The following is a 24,256-nucleotide window of genomic DNA, read 5'->3' on the forward strand; positions in this document are numbered from 1 at the left end:
AATGAACTTTTTTTCTATCAATAACTTAATTCTTTCTATTTTTGTTGAATCTCATCTTGAATTATAATAGATTCTACGGCTAAACCTATTTTAGAATATTCAGATTCTGAGTTAGAATTGAAATATTTAACTATATCACCAACAATATTATGACCCTCCTCTAAGAGCTGATGTTTACAGTTTTGATAGATGATCGCCCTTGTTTTTGGCATCATCTTTTTTAGCTTTGGAATTAATAAATCAGCAGGAACCATATCATCATACAGACCCAAAAAAAAGCATACTCCAGTTATTCCTCTTAATGAAATATATTTATCCATAAATACTTTAAGAGCTTGTTCATTTTCCCAGAAATCAAAACCTGTTACCACTCTACCAAAAGTTGATCGTAATTGTCTACCATAATATCTGTGCCTTAAATACCTCAAATTTACAATTTCTTGATTAATTTTTTCAGGATCATAGTAATCTTCCAATATATTATCTCTACTCTTTAATAGATATAATGGAAGTGAATTTTCAAAAAATCTAAAAACTCCTGGAAAATTTTTTAAAACAAAACTTTGTATTCCTGAGAGTGGCCTGCAAAAACAAGCTGGACATAAAGAAGCTACCTTAAGTACTTTCTCTGGATGGGCCCCTGCATAACATAAAGTCATTAAACCTCCCATGGAAATCCCAACTAAATATAATAACAATTTTTCTAAACCCAAATTTATTAACACTGTATCTACTTGTTTAATAAAATCATCAGTTGTCAATTTTCCAAAATAGTTCCAAGAAGAAAGTCCATGTCCAGGCATATCTATTCTCAGTACTGCTAAGCCTGACTTTAAACATTCAGTCTCTAACTGCTTGAAAGAAGAAATTGAGCTTAGTAAACCATGAAAGCATATTACCAAAGGACCTTTATATGCTGCCTTCTCAATATTTGGGAACGATAATGCATAGTTTATTCTTCCATTTGGGCCTTCTGTGAATTTCCCCTCTTCAAATTTATATTTAGATTCCATTTCCTTTTTACAAACGTTCTAAATTAATAGTTTATTTAATATAATTCCAAATTCTATTTTACAATTGTCTTAAATCTAAATTATATATTGCTAGAATGATTAATTAATCCAGAATATACTGCTATATAAATCTAATTCCACCTAACTATTGCCACGTAATTCAACAAAAAAAAAATGGCTAAATGTGAATTTATTTTTATTATTACAAAGAATTGTGCATGTGCCCGCCAAATTGACTTATATTTGTCATTTAATTTTTATTGGTACTAATAATATAAAAATGTGAAAACAAATTTTTTTTAAATAAAAAAAATTACTTGATTAGTGATCCATTATGAAAAAGAATATGTCTGAATTCTTTAAAACATATTGCTATCCTATTGTTACATATTTTTATAAAGTTGATTTGCTTTCGACAAACTGATAAGGAAGAAATAAAACAGAATATCCTTATACTACTTGTTTTTCTACTATTCTCCTTTTTCCTACCTTACAGCCTATTTCAGTTTAAGTAGATATACCGGAGTCTTCACACCAAAAATTGATTTTAAGAAAGTAAATAATTACATAACAAGCAATTTAAAATAAAAAAAAAGACTAGACTAAAGTCAAACAATCTCTTCCATCTTATTATTTTATCTTTTTTTAAAGTATTTACCGTCTTATAATTAATTAAGACTCACCCCACTGTAAGAATCGGGAAAAAAAGAAGTGGCGCCAAAATTTGGGCGCTGGATCGAATTATAGAGGACAATAAAGGCAAATAAGAAATATCAAAGGTAAAGTCAAATATAATAAAAAAATTAATACATTTTTAAAAGTTAAATTAATAGAAAAAAAAAGGGGCAAAATAATTTAATAACTTTTAGTAATAGCAATATGTGGTTATTCAAATACATATTTGCAATCATAAGTTTTGCTTATGTAGGTATCTTCAAAGTTTATGGAGAAGAGCAAAAAGTCATTCCTGACCACTTTTACTTTGAAGAAGGCTCTAAAATCCAATTATCACATGGAATAGTTAATTATCAATTACATAAAGAAAATGATGATGGACCTATTTCTGTATGTCTTCATTGTTTTATGGGTACAATTTCAGATTGTTCAAGTATTTCAAAGAATTTAGCTAAGAATGGTTATAGAGCTTTAAGATTTGATTTTTATGGGCATGGTTTGTCTCAATATAAAAATTTTGGACAATATTCTGTGGATGATTATGTTGACCAAACAATGGAATTACTTGAGAAATTGGGTCTTTACAATGTAACTGCTATTTCTGAAGAAGAGTTACATTCAAGTAGTTTTATACCAAAGTTGCATGTAATAGGTACATCTTTGGGTGGATTTGTAGCAATGAGAATTGCTCAAAGATTTCCAAAACATATTAGCAAGTTAGTTTTAGATGCTCCTCCTGGTTTATTGAAGAAGAAAGTTGCACCTTATTTACAATATTCAATCATTAACTATCCATTACAACTTTTTGCCAATATATACTCACCAGTTTGGGGTTGTTATCAATTTATGGATCCTCCATCTGAGAATCTTTCTTCTCCAAAGCTTGATTTTAGAGCAAAGCACTATTGTAAACAAATACTTTTAACATCTCTACAACTATTTTTGGGAATTAATTTATGGAATAATCAACAAATTTATCAAGAATTTAGTAAAGTCGATGTACCAACTCTTTTTTTCTGGGGAGCTGAAGACAGATTATGCCCACTTTCTTCAGCCATTACTATTCTAAATGAATATGTACCAAACACAAAGATTATTGTTTATGAGAATTGTAAGCATAGATGCTCTAAATATTGTAAAGAACAATTTGTTGAAGATGTTATTAAATACTTTAACAATGAATTAGACCAAGAACTTGTGTCAATGTCACAATATTACAATTCAGTGCATGATATAGTTCATTCTTCAGAAAAGAGATCACTTCCATCAATTAGAGGTACCAAAACAGATACTTTATTAGAGCCTAGCTCAATACCTGAAGATACATGTTCAACAAGTACATCTGGTAGTCAAGAAATTGCAGTTCAGTTAGCATCCTCAACTGAAGAAAATACCGAGACTGGGAGTTCTATGAGTAGTTCAGAAAATTTCGATGATTTTTGTAAAACTAAGAATTAGATAAAGATATGAGTTTAGAAAAAAAAAAAAAAAAAAAAGAAATTACCAATTTCTATCAAAATTTTAATTAGAAAGCTTCTTGCTATGAAAATGGGATATTAATCAATGAATATATTAGAATGAGTGAGAATTGGATGACACTCCTGGGAGTCCTAAATGTTAGCCTGTAATCAGTTATACTTTAATTGGTGTGCTTCATTAAATAGGATTTCCCAATACTGGAGATAGAACAATTACAGTTGAAGGAGTTAAATTATAAAATATCTCAGAAACCCAAACTCCTTAACTGCTTCAGTAGGAGATAACGTTCTATTCTTTTATACATTTTATTCAACCAAATTTTACTAGAATTGAAGTATTTTCTAATTAATATTTATGTTTAACTTAAAAATATATTAATTGAAACTTGATAATATGTGAGCGAAAGCTTTTACTTCTTAAAAAAACAGAATAAAAGTTCTTATGTTCTCTTGAAAATTTCTATTAATTATATTTTTCCATAAACTCTTCAAGAATTTGGAAATTTCTGCATGCATGAATACATGCACTAATTTCTGGGAATGCCGCTTTTTCATAAATGACATAATTGTTACGTGTATGTTTAAAAAACAAGAAAAAATTAATTAAACATTATTTACAGAATACTAGAGTAGCATATAAATTAAATATTGCTATTTAGTTCTTTTCTTAGTTTCTTTAGTTTGTCTTCCTAAAGCTTTGCTTTTTTTGACTTTAATTAGTGAGCCAAGGTCATTGGACGCTTTAGATTTGCTTTTTGAAGATTTAGAAGAGTCTTCATCTTGGTCAATATCATCGTCATTTTCATCAAATTCATCCTCGCCTCCATCATCTCGATCTTCACCTCCTTTTCTTGAGAGTTCATCAGAGTCTTCAGATTTGTTATTTTTTTTTGATTGAATAGAAAATTTGACTGCATGAGTAGTAGAATTGATCATTCTAGTCATAGTAGTTTTAGTTTTGCTATCAACTTTATCATAGGTTCTGACTTGGTTTTTAAGCATTAAAGATGAGATATGTTCAATTAGATGATTTCTATTGAGACAATATTCATCCATGAATGAAATACTCATTTGAATAGCATCTTTTGTATCCATCTTACTATCAAGTAAAGGAGCTGTGGCCTTAAAATAAATTAAATCAAGATATCCAGAAAGTTTTAGTCCTTTCGATGAAGGACAGTTTCCTTTTCTTCCAACAGTAATAATAGCCATAAGTTCACTTAAAAGTCTCTTATTTTTATTAGTTGTAGAGTTCTTTCCAAGCCATTTTGGGAATTCAGGTCTAGCTAAAAATGAATTTGTAGAGCAAAGTCCTGGAGCAACTGCACAATTCACTGCAATTTCAGAAAGTAAGCTCCATTCATTATCAGTTCTGAGTTTGGCATTAAATACATCAGCTTCAACAAATAAGTTTGCAGTTTCAAGAACGCTTTCAATCATTTGAGGAGTTACAGTCATTTGCTGATTAGAAGATCCTGATCCAAATCCGCCTCCACTTTTTACAGATAATGCTGAAATGTAATTCTCCTCAAGTAAAAGAGGCATTAAATCAAAATCTATAAAAAATATTTCCAGCTTATCATTTATTGAAAGATGTGACGATTCACTAGTTGTTAAGAGTTTTTTTGTTGCTGAGAATACATCTAAAGTAACCTGAACATCTTTTAAGTGACCTGAGATTTCTGTTTTAACATCAGAAAAGCGAACATTTATATTTGATAAAGATAATAGCTGTAATTCGTTGAGTATTTGTCTTAAATCATTACCAACTGATTCACAAAGTAGCTCAATTGCATTTGGTTCGATCTTCATTCCTTCTTTATTTGCAATTTCTTGCATTCTTTTTATGATTTGAACTTTCGATGGACGACTAAATCTTAAATCATAACATTTTGGAGCCAAATTACGTACTTTCTCACTCATTCTATCATTACATATACATATTATTGGCCACCTAGTCTTCTGAATTAGCCTTCCAAGAGCTGCTGCTCCTCCTCTATCACTTCCACCTAAGCCATCCATCTCATCCATTATCAATAACATATTAGTATTTAGGCCACCTTCTTCACCAAATTGGCTACTAGATGAAGATTTTCTAGCAAAAGTTGATAGAGAAAACCCACCAACAGCACTTTCCGATAGATTTTCAATTACTTCTTTTGTTCTATCATCACTTGCATTCATTTCTATTGGGATATATCCACACTTCTTCGCAATTAAAGTAGCTACTGTAGACTTTCCTATGCCAGGAGGACCACTTAATAAAGCCGCTCTAGCATTGATATTTTCAACTTGAGGAAATCGACTACCTGGTGAAAATGAGGCTTTAGGAGGGGCTTTCTTCTTACCCTCGATTACTACTGATTTCCAATCAGAAAGCCAAGTTTGTAATTTTTTAATCACTTCTCCATTACCCAATACTTGGTCAAGTGATTCTGGTTTGTGTCTATCTGTCCATAAAGAACTATTTCCATCAAAATTACTATTATTCATATTTCCTTCATTTATTTTATTTCCGCTTTCAAACACTCCATGAGATTTCCGGTTTGGAGATTGACTATCATATTTTGCTTCTTTTTGTTTATAATTTGTATAAATCTCAATAAACTCATCCTCACTTAGAATATTGACACCTTTTGATTTGGCATTACGATATTTGCTGCCTTCTTCAATTGATCTTCCATCTTCCAAAGAGTTGCCTGCTATTAAGTATGAGGTTCTACCACTTACAGCTGAGGTCAACTTTCCTCCTAAAATCTTTACAAAATCTTCTATTTCTTGTCTAGAATTGTTATTAAAAGTACCGGTAACGACTATACTCATCCCGTTAAAAGGACCTATCAATTCTTCGTCACTTTGAGAATTAGAGCTAATTTTATCTGTTTTTGTATTTAAGTTTGATTTTGATGATGATGATTTATTTCTTTTAGGTGAACTTTCTTTTTCAGCTTTGACTTTTACATCCTTTTTTCTTCTACTTACAGGGCTTTTCAAATCTTCTTCTTCATCCTCATCACTGCTCATTACTTTGTGTAATCTAGATCTCTTTGAAGTTTTTTTCAACTTTATTTCATTGTCTTTAGTTTCATTATCACTATTTACATTTACTTTATTTTTCTCATCTTTGTTTATTTGAGTATTTGAATCCACTTTTTTATTATCTTGCAACTTCTTCTTCTTACAGCTTGAAAAGTAATCGTCCAATGTTAACTCCATGACTATAGACTCTTCAGCTAGATTTAAAAGAAAAACTTTATTTATTCTTTGCTGAATCCTTTAAATCTTATTTTTCAATCATTATGGTACCCCACTTTCATGTTTGCCGGCAGTATACCTGTTTTTGATTATTTGTTAAAATATTTGAAATTATTCAAAAATTAATTTTTTTTTTAATTTTATTCCAATTAAAAACTTTGCGATTACCTAGAATGAATTATTTTCTTTGACTTTATTATAAATCCTTGAAAAATCTTATTGAAAGAAAAAAAAGTCTTGTTCTTCCTTTCTTGTTAACTATTAAAATAATCTAATCTTGTTATTTATTCTTTTTGCAATTTCTGATTTTCTTATTATTATTGGAAATAGCACTAAATTGATTTTACTCCTTTATCTAATAATATATTAATAATTAAATATTGAATTATTATTTTCATTTAAAAGTTCCATGATTTCGTATTCAACTTTGTATCCATTTTTTATATTATAATCTATATCCTCACTTAAAATCCTCGTTCTATTCTTTTTAACAGTAGTTATATATGGAGAACGGTAATAATTAATTGGATTATATGGATATCCTAAATATCCACTTCTAAACATTGGATACTGATTTTGTGGTATTTGATGTATGACTTGTGGAATTACATCAAATTGATGATAACCAACAGGTCTAAAAACTACTTGATCTCTATGTATTAGTTCATATTCTGCCATTCTTCTTGAATTTAAAGGTTGATATGATACTGTATTGTTGTTGTAATCAGTATTGTTAAAAATATTTTCATAATTGAAATTATATTTTGGATTTGGAATAAGTGGAGTTACTAATTGAAAAGTATTATTAAATGTTTTGTTTCCAAGCCCTAATAATCCTATATTTCCAATAGTATCAAGGAATTTTTGACTGGAGTTTCTGTAAATATTTGATCCGCCATCCTCTTCTTCTTTAATTAACATTGTTAAATTGTAATTATTCAAATCTCTAATATTTTGGTTTTCTTGTAAATATTTAATTCCCATTTTAGCTTCATTATTTCCTATATTTTGAGTAACTAAATCTCCTTTTCCATAACTTTCCATTGACTTGAAAATAATGAAAAACAAAATGGTTCTAATTCTCCAACTTGATTTTCGAGATAAAATCCCCTTTAAAAACCCCCTGGCCTCAATTTCTGAATACCTCATACCTCAACTCTTTGTTTAAAATAATATTTAGAAATATCCTTTAATAATTATAATTTATATAATATATATATTATAAGGATTTATCATTCAAATAATAAAAAATTATAATTTTTATTTTGACCTTTCCCCATTTTTTTTGAATTTTTTAAACGTAATTTTTATTGATATTCATTTGATGCAACTTACATCCATAATAATTTGGCACATGCTTGTATTGCAAATATGCATGCATGCAATTTTGTTACAAAATGACAAATTGTTACCGCCATTTCTAAATTATTGCATGTGGAAAATTATATGAAAAAACGAATAATAATGTTATTTAACTAAAATACGAGAATAAGGTAATTAGAGTTGAAGTTTTTTTATAACAACTAATACGAGTATAAGAATTTCTAGTTGTAATTATTTTTAAACAATATGAAAATAATATAGAGCAATCATTGGGAATTAATAGTAAATGTTTAAAAATAGTTTTTGTTAAATTTATGATTCTTTAAATAAATTAAAATATTATTTTTCTCTTTTTTTCAGAAAAGAAGTATAATTATAATTTAAAGGTCAATGCAATTGTTAAAAGTGTAATTATTAGAAATTCTAAATAAATTAAACTCTGTAACAATAATAGTTCTTTAGAGACTACTCATACTATCTGCGAACTATTCAAATAAACACTTCGTACTATTTACTGATTAAATAATGAAAAAATCAAGCAATGCATTTTTCACATCCTGGTGTGAAGATTTTTTAAAAAAGGGCAAGTATTTATGTATTTATATTAGTTTTCTAGCCCTTCAAAACTCTATAAATCTTAAAAGTGAGAGTGGTCAAAATAAATAGTGGTAATTCTATGGAACTTATTTTATTATTATTTCTTTTTTATCATTCTCAGCTATATATAAGAATTTGACAGTAAATCACTATTTTATTGGCGGCAATTTGTCAATTTTCAAGTATAATAAAAATTTTAGAATACTTTGGCGGTAAATGTGATTTATATTAATCCTAATTATTTAATTATTATATACTGGTAACATTTAATAAAGTAATAATAACAAAAGGCAAAGTGAAAAGTAAATAAATATACAAGTTAAATTTTACGGAATAAATATATTTATTTATAATTTCTTTATTGAATGACTTATTTTCCCATATCAATATTAAGGGAGTAGAGATTAAAATATCCCTATGTTTGGAATGAATTCAAATAATGAATGCATCCTTATTAGATAGTACAATATTTTAATGTGAACGCCTGTATCTAAGACGACATGCTGCAATTACCACTTGTTCGTTAATTCACCCTGGCAATATTGATTTGAGTATGGAAATGAATTATTCAATATAATACTGGTCAGAATTTTTTTACTTTTGGCTGGGTAAATAAGTGCTCAAATAGGTGAATATTAATTTTTCCCACCATTCGATACAGTGAATATTGTTATGAATAAAGTGGGTAGGTTTAAAGTTCCATAATCTTAGAGATAGAACTACAATAGAATATAGGATGTTCTAGTTCATATAAGGATGCCGAAATTGAGGAATTTTGACCACCCGGGATGTACATTGTATTAAGGTGGCCTTGATCGGTTATATTTGTTATTCTTATTCGTTTAGGTGATTCTGGCGCACACAAAGATAATATGTCAGTCTCGAAAAAATAAATAAATAAATATTAATATTCCAATTAATTAATTAGGAAAAGAAAATAAAGAAAATTGAATTGATATAAATTTTGAGATCATTTCCAAACATGGGCAGTAATTTGGATAATGACTTGAAAAAGAAATTACAGGTTTTTTTAGCCTCCCCCCTATGTAAAGAGTCTTATAATGAACTTTCTAATGTAATATCAATAATTGGTTTACTAGAATTATTACTTAATTCAAATACTATGGATGACATTACATTGATTACTGAAGTTTTAAAACGTTTGACTATATTAGGAGTATTGGACGATGCTATTTTTGATATTCCAAATTCTATAGAGATGTTAGAGAAAGGATCAAGATCACAAACGGAATGTATTAGATTACTGGTAGCTTTTATTTTAAATTCACTTTCTATGGATGAGTTAAAATGTAAAAAAGCTTGTGAAAAAGGATTTTTTTCAGTATTGGGATTATTATTAAGAGATATAGATATATCAATAGGTGAGTCAGCATCAAAAACACTAAAATCTATTTCAAAAAGTAACCCGGAATTTGTATATGATCAAAATTTAATAAATAAGTTATTGGAAAATTTTAAATCATTGAAAGATGAAACTAGATTGAGAATTATTGATACTTATATATCAATAGGTTCAGTTTCTGAAGATTTATTTAATAAATGTCAAGAAAAAGGTGAATTCTACTCACTAGCTTTAAAAGAATATTTTACAGAAGATATTTTGTTAAAACTAGTTTCAATGAAATTATTAGAAGATTTAGGTGAATATAATTGGGGAGTAAAGTTTATAATAAACAATTCAACTCCAGAATTATTAATTGATGATCTTAATAATCCAATGTTTGATGATGAAATAAAAATTTCAATAGTATATTTATTGTCAAAGATGGTAAATAATAATCCAGAATTGTCACAAAAAATACTTACAATGTCAGGGAATTCATTTGTTCAAACTTTCAAGGAGTTTATGGGATCTTATAACAGCATAAGTTGTAGTGAAGATTATTTAAAATCGGTCTGTGCAATAAATTGTTGGGGATTATTTGCTTCTAATTTAATAAGTTTTCAAAATTTAATGAATGTTTGGGAAGATTCTTTTCACCTAATGCTCAAACTTGTCTCTAATTCAAAATCAGAGATTTCTCTTTCTAGTTTGAATTCTTGGGTAACTTTCTTTGAGAGTAAGGATATAAATCAAATACTAAATCAAACAAAAACAACTTTTGGATTGAAACAAAGTATTGAAACCCAACTTTTACCTATAATTATTTCAGATTTAATTTCAAAACCTTTTCCTGAAAATAGAACATTAATTTACAAAATTTTAACATTAATGATACCTTATTTCTCAAACATAACATCGAATTTAATTTCAAATAGTAAAATTAGAGATATTTTGTTGAACCCAAATAGTGATTCAAATAAAGATATTCTATATATCAAATATGACCTTGTTAAGCAGATGGTAAAATACGATCAAAACACTATAAATAATATTCCTGATCCTAATTTCAGTTCATCTTTGCAAGAATACGTTAAAGTTGGACCATTTTATAAATCTAGCTCAGCAGAAATGCAAATACAAGACATAACTATGTAGATAATTTTTATTGCATATTTATATTTAATTATTTTTTATTTCTTTTTTTTTTATTTATTTTTACCATTTTTTGTTGAAATCATTTTCATAATTCATTTTAATTTTTTTTTATTATAATAAAAATTTTGCATGTGGACAATATTTTGGTTAGTAAACACCGGTATATGCAATAATTAGAATTACGTGTAATACCGGCAAGTCAATAAAAAAGTAGATAATAATTGCGGAAAAAAAAAAATCATAATAATTTTCCATGTGTGAGGAACTAAAAAAAAATTTATAAAAAAGAAAAAAAGAATAATAAACAATAAATAAATAATAAAGTTAAAAGGAGTAGTAAATAAATATTTTATTTTTTACATAATAAATAAATTATTTTCTTCAATAAAAGGAAGGATTATTTGTTTATATTATCAATTTAATAAATTTAATACATAAAGTAATAAATATTAAACAAAAATAAAACAGTATTTAAAATATCACAATTAATCACAACATAATTCAAATATTTATATTATTATAAGTAAATTTATGTGAATATACATAATTGTATATATTTATATATATGTACATTATATAACTTTAAATTTATATAATATATATATATATATATATATATTTCTATAAAGAAATGAATAAAAATGGGGAAAAAATTCAAAAGTTTGATTAAACAAGAAGATGTTCAAGAATGGGACTTCCAAAGTAAGTATTCAGAAAGTTCAATAAGACAAGTATTTTTATCTTATGATAAAAGTGTAGATGACCAATTAAGATTAATTGTTCAAACAAATGAGACATCATCAATAGAGATAATACAATTTTCTGATGAAAACAAATTATATAGCAGAACATGGTGTCCACAAGAAAATAAAATAGAGGAAGAATTTGATTTTATGCAGATGTCGTCATGTTTATATACAAAGGATTATGTATGTATAGGATTTTCAAATGGAAGTGTGAGATTATATAATTTTCCAAAATCTAAATCATCAAGGAATGAGGAATTAATAGAGAAAGATAGTGAAGATAAAATTCATGATCATTATTATAATACAATGTTTGGAGATTCACAAGAGATGGAAGAAGATAATGAAAGTAGTAAATTTTGGTTAGACAATCCATCATTAAAGAATTTACCTTCAAGACTGTTGATGAAACATATGGGATATCCAATATGTATTAAAGAAAGGAATGGTATTATTTATGTTCTATATGATGATGGAGCCTTAATGAGTACTAGTATTGAATCAAATATTGGTTACAATGTAATAAGATATGATAAATCTTTCCAGGGTGCTATAAACTTTTCATTGAATCCAGAAGGAGATAAGATTGCAGTTTCAACAAGTAATAGAAAGTTAATAGTTTCAAGTTTGGAAATGAGAGAGCTAAATAAAAAGAATGATGATGGGATAAGAAATTGTAAACACTTATTTGAGTCTCAAGTATTTAAAAAGTCTTTATTCCAAAAAAGTAAAAAGCTAAAAGATCCATATAATTGTCTAGTTTTAGAATGGAGTAATTGTGGTGGATATATATATTTACCAGGAGAATCTGAAATAAGGGTAATATCATTAAACGAGGATCCAAAAGAAATTAAATACTTTAGTTTAGATTCTGAAAAAAGATATTTTGGATTCGATATATGTATAATAAAGGAAGTTGAATATAATAAAGATAAGAGAATACTAGTATCTTTATCTCTTCAGAGGGAATTGAAAGTATATATACTTGAATTAAGAGCGAATGACATTAGAGAAATCAATACATTAATGTTGAATGTAAAAAATAAGAAAGAAACATTTCCAGTATCTTTAGATTTATTATTAATAAATGGTGAAGAGTTGATCAATAAAGAGAATGAAGAGCAAGATAAGGAGCAAGATTTTTTATATATTTCAACGTTAATGAGTTCTGGTGAATTAATATTGAATAAGCTTCAATTAGATTTAAGAACTTACAAAAGTGTAAATTTGGTTAAGAATAAACCAGTTATCCAAAATGATGATATTCTTACTGAAAAGTTGAATAAATCAAAAAGATTTGATGAAGAATATGATGAGAAAGATTCTAGAAATAATTTACTTTGGGACGATGTAGAAGAAGCAGAAGAAGAAGAAGAAGAAGAAGAAGAAGAAGAAAAGAGAGAGAAGATTGATTTTAATAAGGGTGGAAAGATAAATAAGAAAAAAAGTGAAATGAATTATAGTGAAGGTAGAAATATTCAACGTAGATCTGGGCTTAGGAGGCTTGAAGATGAGGAAAAAATGAGTGAAGATGACATATTTAAAGATACGGATGATTTTGAATATTCTGTTGATGGTGAAGATAATATTTCAAGTGGAGATAGAAAACAAAAGGAAATTGATCATTTTAATGGTGAAATGGAAGATGATGGTTTGGATTTTGAAGAAGAGGAAGAAGAAGAAGACGAGTATGAATATGAGAGTTGGGATAAGAGAGAATTTGGGAGGCATATTGAACATCTAAAGGGAAGAATAGAAAAATTAAAATCTATTATTAATAATGATAATGAGAGTCAACCACCAGTACATCCTGGATATACTGGTGATAATGAAATATTGGACTCACTGAATGAAGAAAATAGAGAGTTTTTGTATTGTTGGAATCAATCAGGATATGTATCTTATTCTATAGATGAAGAAGGAAGACCTTCTATAGATATGGAATGTTACAATTCAATGGATGGACCAAAGAAATTACGAGTATATGATACTAAAGGATATAATATGGCATGTATTGGTATGGATGGATATTTATTAGGTAGAAAATCTAAAGTATTGGATAATGGATCAGTTGTTTCGTCTATAATAGATTACAATATTTGGCGAACGTGGGGAAGAAGTGATAAATCAGGTTGGTCAAAGACTTTACTTAATGGTGAAGATTTGATATGTATGACATGTAACCGTGATTTTGTAGCAGTAATAACATCATTAAGGTATTTAAGAATATGGAGAAACAGTGGTATAAGTGTTTCAGTGACTAAATTAGTTGGTTCTCCAATTTGTTGCGTATCAAATGGTAGTTATTTATTAGTAGTAACACAAAGAGAGCCATTTTATACTCCAAGAAATAAGTTAAGATTAGGAGGAAATATACATGAAGGAATAATATCTGGAAGATGTAATACATATGAAATATTATTTTTAGATGTTACTCAAGAAACATTAATATATAGTGATATAATGTCAATAACTCCTGAAACTATTATAAACTGGTGTGGTATATCAAATAAAGGAGTACCAATAATAAAAGATACTTCAGGCCAAACATTTATGTTATCAAGACAATGGAAGAATCAAAAAGAGAATTGGATTCCAATAACAAATTTTGGTTTATTAGAATCAAGTACAAGTAGTAAATATTTTATTTTAGGAGTAAATGAGGATCATTTTAATGTATTAAAATTACCAGATGGTCTTGAACACCCAATTCCAATAATGGCAAAAAATAATTCAAATCAGAATTATTCAACAATAAAGATACCATTTAATATACCAATTTTAGGATTACCTTCAATAACACAATGGATGAATATAATAGAGAATGATCCAACTTTGAATGAATGTATTACTAATAATAATATATCATGGGAGATTATTGATGAATTAAGAATGAAATTAGATTTGATACAAGGTAATATTTCAATGGTGGATGAGTTTTCATGCCATAAAGATTCAAATCAATATAGACAATATAAATTACAACGTGAGAAGTTACTAATGAGATTGTATATGAAGTTAGTAATAAAACAATTAGTAGAGCCAGCTTTTGATGTAGTAAGAATGTTTAACTTTCCAAAAAGTTTTCAGATAGCTTTAGAACAAGCAGAGAAGAGTGGAGAGCGTATTTTGGCTAATAAAATTAGTCAAGAGATTCAGATGAGGTCTAAATATGAGCAAGAGAAATCAAATAAAGATTTTAAAGCTGATAATAAGAAAGAATATGTTCATTCTATAGAGGATGATACTTTAAAGCAAAGTAATAAAAATAAGTTCAATATGGAGAATATTAATTTGAATGATGAAAGAAATCGTATATTGCCTAGTAATGATATGAACAGCTCTCCATCTACTTCTACTCCTTCTTCATTTACTGGTACTAATTTATTATCATCCCCTAAACAACATTTAAAACAACAAATACAGACACTTAAAATGAATAATCCATTTAATACAAGAACAAATTCTGGAGATAATAATTCATCATCGAAAAATTTATCTGAAGAAATTGATTATGGAGCTCAACACAAAGAAATTACTCAAACAATTCAATATTGTTCAGAAATTATCAAAAAGAGAAAGGTTTGACTAAATGTATTAAAAAATCAATTTTATTACAGATTTATTAGTATTAAATGTGTTTGCACATACATAAATAAACATTCTACTTGAAATAACTGAACACAATATTAGATTACTAGATTTACTATTCATTCATTTATTTTTTTTTTTATTTATTTATTGGTTGAGAATTAAGTTAAGTTAGCTTACTGCATTAATTCATATTTCTTATTAAATTTGTTTTAAAAAAATTACAACATTAATACATGCGCCCGCTTTTTTACAGAACTTTTTTTTTAATTGAATAAAATTTTAAAGAAAAGTAACGGTGAGTACCCGCCAAAAGGAGACGCCCATTTATACAAAAAATAATGAAAAATAAAATAGTAAAAGAAGGGGCGGGCGGTGCTGTCTCAATAATAAATAATAATATATTAAAAATGCAAATAAATAATAAATAAATAATATAATAATTAAAAAAAAATAGGAATAAAAAATTTGTCAAGATTGAAATTTAATTTTTGTTCAGCTTGAAGAGAACAAGTTTTCTTTTTTTTTAAAAAAAAAAGAGTAGAAATTAAATTCACAATAGACAAATAAAAATTAAGGTTGAATTTGTTTATTTAATAGAAAATCTTTTTGAGTATTTTTTATATTAATTATTATCAAGAAGAAAATGTCTGCAAAGAAAGGTAAGTTATTTTTTATAAATAATATATTTTGGTTGGTTGGCTAGTTGTATTATTGATTGATTGATTGATTGGTTGGTTAATTTCATCTATAAATCATCCATATTTGGTATATGATTCATCTTTCTATCAATGAAAGTAATTATAATTTACTTATATAATATATATTCTTTTTCTTTTTATGTCTATTTTAATTATATTTAATAAAAATAGACTAATAATAGAATGAGAATAAATGTTAGATTATTATTTTAAGGTAAACTGATCAAATATACATTATATATTTATGTGATTTATAATTGAAATCAGTTTATTAATCAAGTTAATATTATTACAACACAACCAACCTATACGATTTTGATAATATTTATTAATATTATTTATAGGTAATACAAAAGCATCATCTACATCTGCAACTAAGGCAAATGCTAAGAAGACTGCTCAAGCAGTAAAGAACTCTAAAAGATCTTCAACAACAAAGATCAGAACAAGAGTTCAATTTTACAGACCAAAGACTTTGAAATTACAAAGAAATCCAAAGTATGAGAGAAAATCCATTAAGACACAAAAGAGTTTGGACTGCTATGATATTATTAAGAGGCCAATTACTACAGAATCTGCAATGAAGATGGTTGAAACTTTGAATACTATTGTATTTTTGGTTAATGAGAGAGCTAATAAGACTCAGATTAAGTATGCTGTTAACAAACTTTATGATGTTAAGGTTGCTAATGTTAATACTGTTAATACATTTGGGGATGGTAAGAAGGCATTTGTAAAGCTTTCCCCTGATGTTGAAGCTGTTGATGTAGCAAGCAGAATTGGAATTATTTAAATTAGTAGAGAGAGGATCATATATTTCTTTTTCTTTTCTTTTTTCTCCTTGTTTTATTTGGTAGGGATTTTGAATCTATTTATTATTAATTGCAATGTTATTATTATATTGTTTGGAATATTTATTCATATTCTAGGTAATATTTTTGAGAGGAAATGGAAATGTAAATAAATGGCACTACAAATACAAAAACGAAATTGCAAAAATATATAATATTTGTAAACCTCAATTTATTATTAAATAAGATAAGAACATTTTCTTTTTTCTATTATTATAACTCTCAAGGTAGTAACATACTTTACTTTAATTAATTAAAATCAATTGTTACTATATAATATATATTATAAAAAAAAGGAAAGATGTAATATTAAAAAAAAATTATCACGATTAATTACAATAAACGAGAGATCTTCACTTCTATTTACCTTAGTTTTGTTGAAATATCTAATTTTGCTTAAATTTAAGTACTTATTTCTATTATTTAAGGCCTATATCTCACGCAAGCAAGGGAAAACACCATTAAAAATAGGGAACATGCGGAATCTTTGCTCTCTCTTTCTCACTATCTCACATCCTTCCTTTTATAAATGAAAGTAGTAATACTGAAAAAGTAAATCTCACTTTTAATCAATATTCAAAACTTTACATTTTTTCGAAATAAAAATAAGCATACAATTTACATGTATATTTATTAAATAAAATATATTTTATATACATGCAAAAAAAAAAAGAGGAAACCCGCCCATTCACACATTTCGTTTAGATAACCCACTCCGGATATTGAATTACTTTTGGAATTGAGGAAAATAAAGGAGTTTTTTTTTTTGTTTTTATTCTTCTTTTTTTTTAAATAGATTAACCAAGTAAATGGATTTAGTCGATTATTATCACTTTTTTATGATCTTAAGTTTTGTGTACAATAATTAACCAAAGCTACTAAGGCAGCTACTACTTTCTCCATGTTACTGATATTTTTCTGATTAACTTGAGAGGACTTGCATATAAAACAATTATTACACATTCCTCCACTAATGCTACTCACTTTTTGATTTGTAACTAAACATTTTCCAGATCCTCTTACAAATTTATCTAATGATTTTAAATTGGTTAAATCTGCTTCTGAAGCTTTAAGTAAGAGTTTCATAAGTTCTAAAACTTCTCTTTTGCAACCATCTTTGATTGAGAGTGAGTATTTTTCGATGGTTTTTATAGAGATTTTTGATACATCCAAATTTTTTGTATCTAATGTTCCATTTGAATTAAACCTTAATTGGACTTGTTGGCCACCTGACGAAGTAGATATTTGTGGCTTTGGCTGTGGGTATGACGGTGGTTTTTGATATGGTGGTGGTATTTGTGGCTTTGATGGTGGGTATGACGGTGGCTTTTGGTATGGTGGTGGTATTTGTGGCTTTGGCTGTGGGTATGATGGTGGTTTTTGGTATGGTGGTGGTATTTGTGGCTTCGGTTGTGGGTATGACGGTGGCTTTTGATATGGCGGTGGCATTTGTGGCTTTGATGGTGGGTATGACGGTGGTTTTTGTGCTAATGGATCATCCGAAGGCATTAATCCTAAATTTGATTTTCCGATACCATCTTCCAGCAATCTGATTAGTTCTGACTTACTATGATTTACAGAATCAAATAATTCTTGTAAATTTTTAGTATCACCGCTCAAAGAAATATATTCTAAGTATTTTCCATAAACCTCTTTATCATTTGTCAAGTCTTCAACAGCTGATCTTTTTTTTCTTTTGATTTTAGTTCCCGGCAAAATAGGTACTTTTGGTCTAACAGCAGGATCTGGCATTCCGTTTTTTTTTGTTGATACGCCAAATGAAGATGGTATGTTTTTAATAGAAGCTGGTGTTTTTCTCTTCTTTTCCCTTGATTCTTGATGATTCTTTGCAATGGCTTCTTCCAAAGCTTCCAAAAGAGCTTCCTTACTATCATTTCCAGTCATTTGTATGAAATCAGCCAAATTTAAAGGTGAATCAGAAGATGAGACTGTCCCTACATATTCTAAATACTTTTCTGTAACTTTCTCATCAACTTGCATGTAGTCGTATCCGGAACCAACGCCCCAGCCTCCCTCAGCTCCTCCGACTGCACCTCCCTCAGCTCCTCCAGTTGCACCTCCCTCAGCTCCTCCGACTGCACCTCCCTCAGCTCCTCCGACTGCACCTCCCCCAGCTCCTCCGACTGCACCTCCCTCAGCTCCTCCGACTACACCTCCCTCAGCTCCTCCAGTTGCACCTCCCCCAGCTCCTCCACTCGCTCCAGCTCCTCCACCTACTCCTGCTCCTCCACCTACTCCTGCTCCTCCACTTGCACCTCCCTCAGCTCCACCACCTGCTAAACTTTGGCTATATTCACCCAGCATACTTAATAAAGCAGCTTTGTCATAGCCTGAAGCCTTAATCAACTCTTCCAAACTTAAAGAATTTCCTTGTACAATAGACATGTATGCAGCATAAGCCATTAAAACTTCTTCATCACTTTTAAGCGTACTAAGTAAATCTATTCCAACTTCTGCTCCTTCACCACCTCCACCTCCACCTCCACTAGCTGTGCTAAATAAATTTTGGATAAGCTCACGCATTAAATTTAATAAGTAATCCTTATCATAATTTGAAATTTTAATCAAATATTTCAAATCTAAAGGATTTTCTACAGAAGAAGAATATAAATTATAAGTTTCTATAATTGCTTTATCTGCTAAGAAAACTTCAGCTAAATCAAGAACTTGTTCAGCTTTATCTTCTCGTTTCTTTTGTTCAGAAGGATCAACTGTTGATTGAGTTTCATTTTTTAAGTTTTGGATAAATATTTTTAAATAATCAACTATGCCATATTTTTCTTCCTTAGCTAAACCCTTAATCTCTTCCAAACTTAAAGCCGGCTCATCCTTAGTTAAACTTAAATAAACTCCATATAAATTCATTACTTCTTCATCATCTTCATTTGTTCCTTCTCCTCCTCCTGTTACTGCTACACCTCCTTCTATTCCGCCTGCTGATACAGGCTCATCATGTTGATAATTTTTATCTAAACTATGCTTGAAAAATTGTTTCATTTTACTATTAAACTGATCAATTTCATCTTTAGTCACTTCCATACTTGATATAAGATTTCCTAAAGCACCTAAAATACGATTGTACAAACTATAATTAACATATTTTAGTTTGATAAATTCCTTGCATATATCAAATAATATTTTACTTCTACGAATTGCTGCTTTATGTACCAAAATTTCTTTCTTTAAAATTTTATCTTCTTTTAGCTTATTAATAGCTTTGTTCTTCAGTTTTTCTTTTAAGCTAATTAATTTATTCCATTGTTCTCTTAAAGTACTTTCTATTTGTGTTAGATTCAAATCATTACAAATAAATGGAAAATTTCCCAAATCAAGTAATGATGGATGTATTAACTTTTTAATTGACAATTCTTCTCCAGAAAGATCAGAAATATGTTCCCAAGACGATCTATATTTATTCTTTTCTTTACAATTTTTCAAAAGATCATTTAATCTTTCCAAAATATCTAAAAATATATTTGAAAGTAAATTTTTTTTTAATATGCTTTCTCTGTAACAATAACTTTTATTATTTGCTCTGCCAATAGAAGAATTTAATCTAACCAATAATTCCGAAATTGTTGAAATTCTTCGATGAATTAGTAATATCAACTCTGAATTACATCCTTCTAAATATTTTACTGCATATTCCACTTCCTTTGGTAATAAAAGTGACTTTAATTCTAGAGCTAAAGATTGAATATTTCTGTTTAAATCGCATCTTAAAAGTGTTACTAAATTTAAATGATCTAAAATTACATTTTCTGGAGGAGCTTCAATTAATAAATTTATTGGATAATTTCCTTCATCACCATCTCCTCCGCCAGATCCACTTGGAACTGTTGGTTCGTTTGAAACTGTTGGTTTGTTTGGAATTGTTGGTTTGTTTGGAACTGTCGGTTTGTTTGGAACTGTCGGTTCGTTTGGAACTGTTGGTTCATTTGGAACTATTGGTTTGTTTGGAACTGTTGGTTTGTTTGGAAATGTCGGTTCGTTTGGAATTGTTGGTTTGCTTGGAAACGTTGGTAATACTGGTACACCTCCTGGTATTCCACTTGGTCTTCCTGATGATCCAGGCCAAGCTGGAATTGTTGGTTTCCCTGGGGCTCCTGCTCCTGCTCCTGCTCCTGCTTCTGGTCCTGGTCCTGGTCCTGCTCCTGCTTCTGGTCCTGGTCCTGGTCCTGCTCCTGCTTCTGGTCCTGGTCCTGGTCCTGCTTCTGGTCCTGGTCCTGGTCCTGCTTCTGGTCCCGGTCCTGCTCCTGCTCCTGGAGAAGATTCTTCAGAATCAAAGAATGAAGAATCATCCACTGAAGAAACATCAGTTAAAGGAGGAACAAACCCTCCAGAAAGAGTTGAGAAAGAGCAACTCTGTGTTGGAATAAATTTAGGACTCATAATATCAACTGGTACAAACAAACCATGACCACTAGCACTTTTATAAGCACTTGGAGATTTCAATTCACTCGTAAGTTTATACAACTCAAGCAAAAGCTTCAAAAACTCAGCAGAAAATATATACTTTTGAGCTTTAAACATGCTATTACTACTCAAGAAACTTGTATGTTGCAAACCCGTATCAGCTGAACTACTTATATTATTCTTTTCTACATTCAACCCAGAAATAGTTCGTACTTCTAAAATCTTCTTTAACAACTTCTCGAGAAATTCAACCAACTTATTAATACTCGGAGTCAAAATAGAAAAGTCTTCATAAACGAATGAAGAAACTAATCCCATAGTTAATTGATATATAGACAAATCTTTCAATTCTGATCCTCTTGTAGTTGTACTTCCATCCAAAGATTGAATTGCTGTCTCCAATAATCCTTCATATTCTAACTTTGCTTTACAATCATTTATAACTTTAAGAAGTTCTTCTAATAAACCAGGAATAAAACTTGACAAAACCGTATAATTATTTGCATGTTTTTTATCAAGTTTTTTCCCATTTTCCAATATCACTTCTAATTGCAAATATCTATAATATAATAATGCCAATACCAAACTGTGACACTTTTGATTACCTTCCACCAACTTTGCGTCATTATTCACTAACTGAGTAAGTGTACTCTTATCAATTGATTTAACTTTTATATTAAACTTCATGGGTGGTTTAATCTCTTTTGTTTTTACCATATGCATTGTTAAAAGAGCTGTTAACAAACTTAATTGAAATTTTAATGAAAAAAATTGTAAATTATATTGCTCTCTCGATTCAGGACTTTGAATTTGTTTCAATTTGTTTAATATATATTCAAAAGTTTTTAAAAGTTGCAAAATTCTTTCTAGTAACATTAAAATCATATTAGTAGTAAGATTTTTTGCAAGATTTGTTTGATCTGATATTGAAAACCATCTAAATAATACTTTAAGTGAAGATAAATCATCTGTTTCGTAATAATCTCTTGGTAATCTTGATACAACTGGAAACAAATTTTCATCAAAATCAAGATTCAAATTTTCATTATTTACAGTAAATCTTAATTCAACACATTTTCTATATACAAATTGTAAAACTGGTTGAATTTGGCTGTATATTGCCCTAAACCTAATAAATTTATCATTTTCCACAGTAACTCCTGTTGTAGTTGTTTGTGTTTGACCATTTAAATTTTCGAATAATTTCTTTAATGGTATTTTATTAAATTCCTTAAATTTTTCCAATTCTTTTTTAAGCATTTCAAAACTAACTGCTTGACATATTTGAGGTAAAGCCGTTGTTATAAAACTATTTCTCTTTTCATCATAAAAGCAAAGCATCTGCAAAACTTCAGTAAATAATATGGATTTATTCAATATAGCTAAAGTATTTTTAAGTATCATAATTCTCTGATCTAAGAAATTATCAGTATTTTTTAAATAATCCAAAATTTTCTTTTCAGATTCTAATTGATTTAGAATTACTGTTCTTTTGTAAAAATGTGACTTTAAAGTCTTTTGAATCTTTTCAATTTGGATTTGAAACGAATCATTCAAACATTTTTTAAAATCAAAATTAATTAAAGCTTCCAATACTTGTGAAATTGAAGTTAATAATTTATCTGTAAACAAAATAAGAGTTTTTGGCTGAAAATAACTAATTACCAAATTTTTAGGATCAAGTTCTCTTTATTTTTGAGTTTGAATATATAGTTCGTGTTTATTCATAGGTAATCGACTTGCATCCTTTAATCTTTGAATTCGTCGTTTTTCTCTAGCATGAGCCTTTTGCTTACGTCTCATTTGCAAATTATCTAGATCTTGTTGTGATCTACCAGAATAAGGACTTGTAAATGGTCTATACATGACATCTTCATTAGCTACTTTTCCAGTAAGAATATCCTTTCTATATTTGCATTTATCAAGTTTAAGTTGATATTTAACAATCCTAGAAGCAAGTTCTTTCATTTGTAAGTACAACCTTTTAATGGCATTAGCTCTTTTATCACATACTTCGCATCTATTTCCTTTTTGTTTTTTAATATTAGGATTATGGCACGTATGACTATCATAATTGCTTTTAAGAATTTTGGAATTATCTTTAATTTTATTAAATTCAGCAGTCAATTTTTCGATTTTTGACTCCAATTGAGCTATTAAAATTCTTATTTCATTTAACGGAATATTGCTTAAAGTCCAATGTGTAATTTCATTTTCTATTGTTAATTTAGAATTCTGGCTAAATCCTGGAAATTTTAAATAACATAACTCACTTATAATGATATTGGATTTATTATTAAGAAAGATACCATTTTTCTTATAATTTGCCAAAAATACACTTAACAAAAAGATTACAAAATTTAACCACGTATTCATAATTAAAGATTTAATCTATGATTGCTATTATTTTTTTCTTATCTTGTGTAAACTTAACTTGTATAATCCTTTATTTTACATACTAAATTATGTTCTGAAATATCCTATATTTAATTTAAAATAATGTAACAAAAATTGACCAAGATCCGATTAAAATATCTTTCTTTGAATAGGAATAAACTGTTGTTGTTATTATTATTAAACCCCCGAGAAAAAAAAAAGATGAATAAATGATTTTTTATTCCGAGCTACCCTCTTATAATATATATTGCTATATGTAAATATCTAACTAAAATTATTGAATTGATTTTTCATTTGGTGAAAAATTGAATAACCCCAATTATAACAATAATTCTGTTACTTTAATTTAAAAAGTAGTACTGGTAACTAGAGATTAAAAAATAAACCATATATACCAGTAAAAAAAAGAAAACCCCATATAAATATAAAGCTTATTATATATATACGTAAAATTTTGATCGATATTATTCAATATTTATTTTTTAAAAAAAAAAAGAAATGAAGAAACTATTTTGTTTTTGTACTTGTTATAATATTTAAAATATTCTCAAATAATAATCTTATATTATTTCTTCTCCCTTTAAATTTGACATGGAAAAAGGCTTTTTGTTTTTTCCTTTACTATTATTTTGAGATTCATAATTTTAGGATTACGCAATCAAACTTAGGCGGCACATTTCAAGATATAATAT

At 28.1% G+C, this 24,256-nt stretch overlaps 9 protein-coding genes across 9 annotated transcripts; 4 read left to right on the forward strand and 5 right to left on the reverse strand.

The window, feature by feature from the left end:
* Nucleotides 1-35: 35 nt before the first annotated feature.
* On the reverse strand, nucleotides 36-1,031 carry cgd8_590 (alpha/beta hydrolase superfamily protein; the record flags this gene model as incomplete). Its single annotated transcript, XM_625518.1, has 1 exon — nucleotides 36-1,031. A coding segment is annotated over one exon (996 nt), but the record flags the coding sequence as incomplete, so codon positions are not given.
* Nucleotides 1,032-1,892: 861 nt separating this feature from the next.
* cgd8_600 (secrted alpha/beta hydrolase superfamiy protein) lies at nucleotides 1,893-3,146 on the forward strand (the record flags this gene model as incomplete). The annotated part of the gene is made up of 1 exon (XM_625519.1): nucleotides 1,893-3,146. The coding sequence occupies one exon, from the start codon at nucleotides 1,893-1,895 to the stop codon at nucleotides 3,144-3,146; it is 1,254 nt and encodes a 417-aa protein (XP_625519.1).
* A 671-nt stretch (nucleotides 3,147-3,817) lies between these two features.
* On the reverse strand, nucleotides 3,818-6,442 carry cgd8_610 (DNA replication repC1, AAA+ ATpase with a BRCT domain at the N-terminus; the record flags this gene model as incomplete). The annotated part of the gene is made up of 1 exon (XM_625520.1): nucleotides 3,818-6,442. A coding segment is annotated over one exon (2,625 nt), but the record flags the coding sequence as incomplete, so codon positions are not given.
* A 345-nt stretch (nucleotides 6,443-6,787) lies between these two features.
* Nucleotides 6,788-7,570, reverse strand: cgd8_620 (hypothetical protein; the record flags this gene model as incomplete). The annotated part of the gene is made up of 1 exon (XM_625521.1): nucleotides 6,788-7,570. One exon carries the CDS (start codon nucleotides 7,568-7,570, stop codon nucleotides 6,788-6,790), a length of 783 nt encoding a protein of 260 aa, XP_625521.1.
* A 1,753-nt stretch (nucleotides 7,571-9,323) lies between these two features.
* Nucleotides 9,324-10,841, forward strand: cgd8_630 (26S proteasome regulatory complex, subunit PSMD5; the record flags this gene model as incomplete). The annotated part of the gene is made up of 1 exon (XM_625522.1): nucleotides 9,324-10,841. The coding sequence occupies one exon, from the start codon at nucleotides 9,324-9,326 to the stop codon at nucleotides 10,839-10,841; it is 1,518 nt and encodes a 505-aa protein (XP_625522.1).
* Nucleotides 10,842-11,482: 641 nt separating this feature from the next.
* On the forward strand, nucleotides 11,483-15,175 carry cgd8_640 (WD40 repeat protein; the record flags this gene model as incomplete). Its single annotated transcript, XM_625523.1, has 1 exon — nucleotides 11,483-15,175. The coding sequence occupies one exon, from the start codon at nucleotides 11,483-11,485 to the stop codon at nucleotides 15,173-15,175; it is 3,693 nt and encodes a 1,230-aa protein (XP_625523.1).
* A 1,026-nt stretch (nucleotides 15,176-16,201) lies between these two features.
* Nucleotides 16,202-16,672, forward strand: cgd8_650 (60S ribosomal protein L23A; the record flags this gene model as incomplete). Its single annotated transcript, XM_625524.1, has 1 exon — nucleotides 16,202-16,672. A coding segment is annotated over one exon (471 nt), but the record flags the coding sequence as incomplete, so codon positions are not given.
* An 895-nt stretch (nucleotides 16,673-17,567) lies between these two features.
* Nucleotides 17,568-22,571, reverse strand: cgd8_660 (large low complexity protein; the record flags this gene model as incomplete). The annotated part of the gene is made up of 1 exon (XM_625525.1): nucleotides 17,568-22,571. The coding sequence occupies one exon, from the start codon at nucleotides 22,569-22,571 to the stop codon at nucleotides 17,568-17,570; it is 5,004 nt and encodes a 1,667-aa protein (XP_625525.1).
* A 285-nt stretch (nucleotides 22,572-22,856) lies between these two features.
* Nucleotides 22,857-23,543, reverse strand: cgd8_670 (hypothetical protein, signal peptide, paralogs; the record flags this gene model as incomplete). Its single annotated transcript, XM_625526.1, has 1 exon — nucleotides 22,857-23,543. One exon carries the CDS (start codon nucleotides 23,541-23,543, stop codon nucleotides 22,857-22,859), a length of 687 nt encoding a protein of 228 aa, XP_625526.1.
* Nucleotides 23,544-24,256: the final 713 nt, after the last annotated feature.

This window comes from Cryptosporidium parvum, chromosome 8, assembly GCF_000165345.1.
Source record: "Cryptosporidium parvum Iowa II chromosome 8, whole genome shotgun sequence".
Classification (NCBI taxonomy): Eukaryota; Apicomplexa; class Conoidasida; order Eucoccidiorida; family Cryptosporidiidae; genus Cryptosporidium; species Cryptosporidium parvum.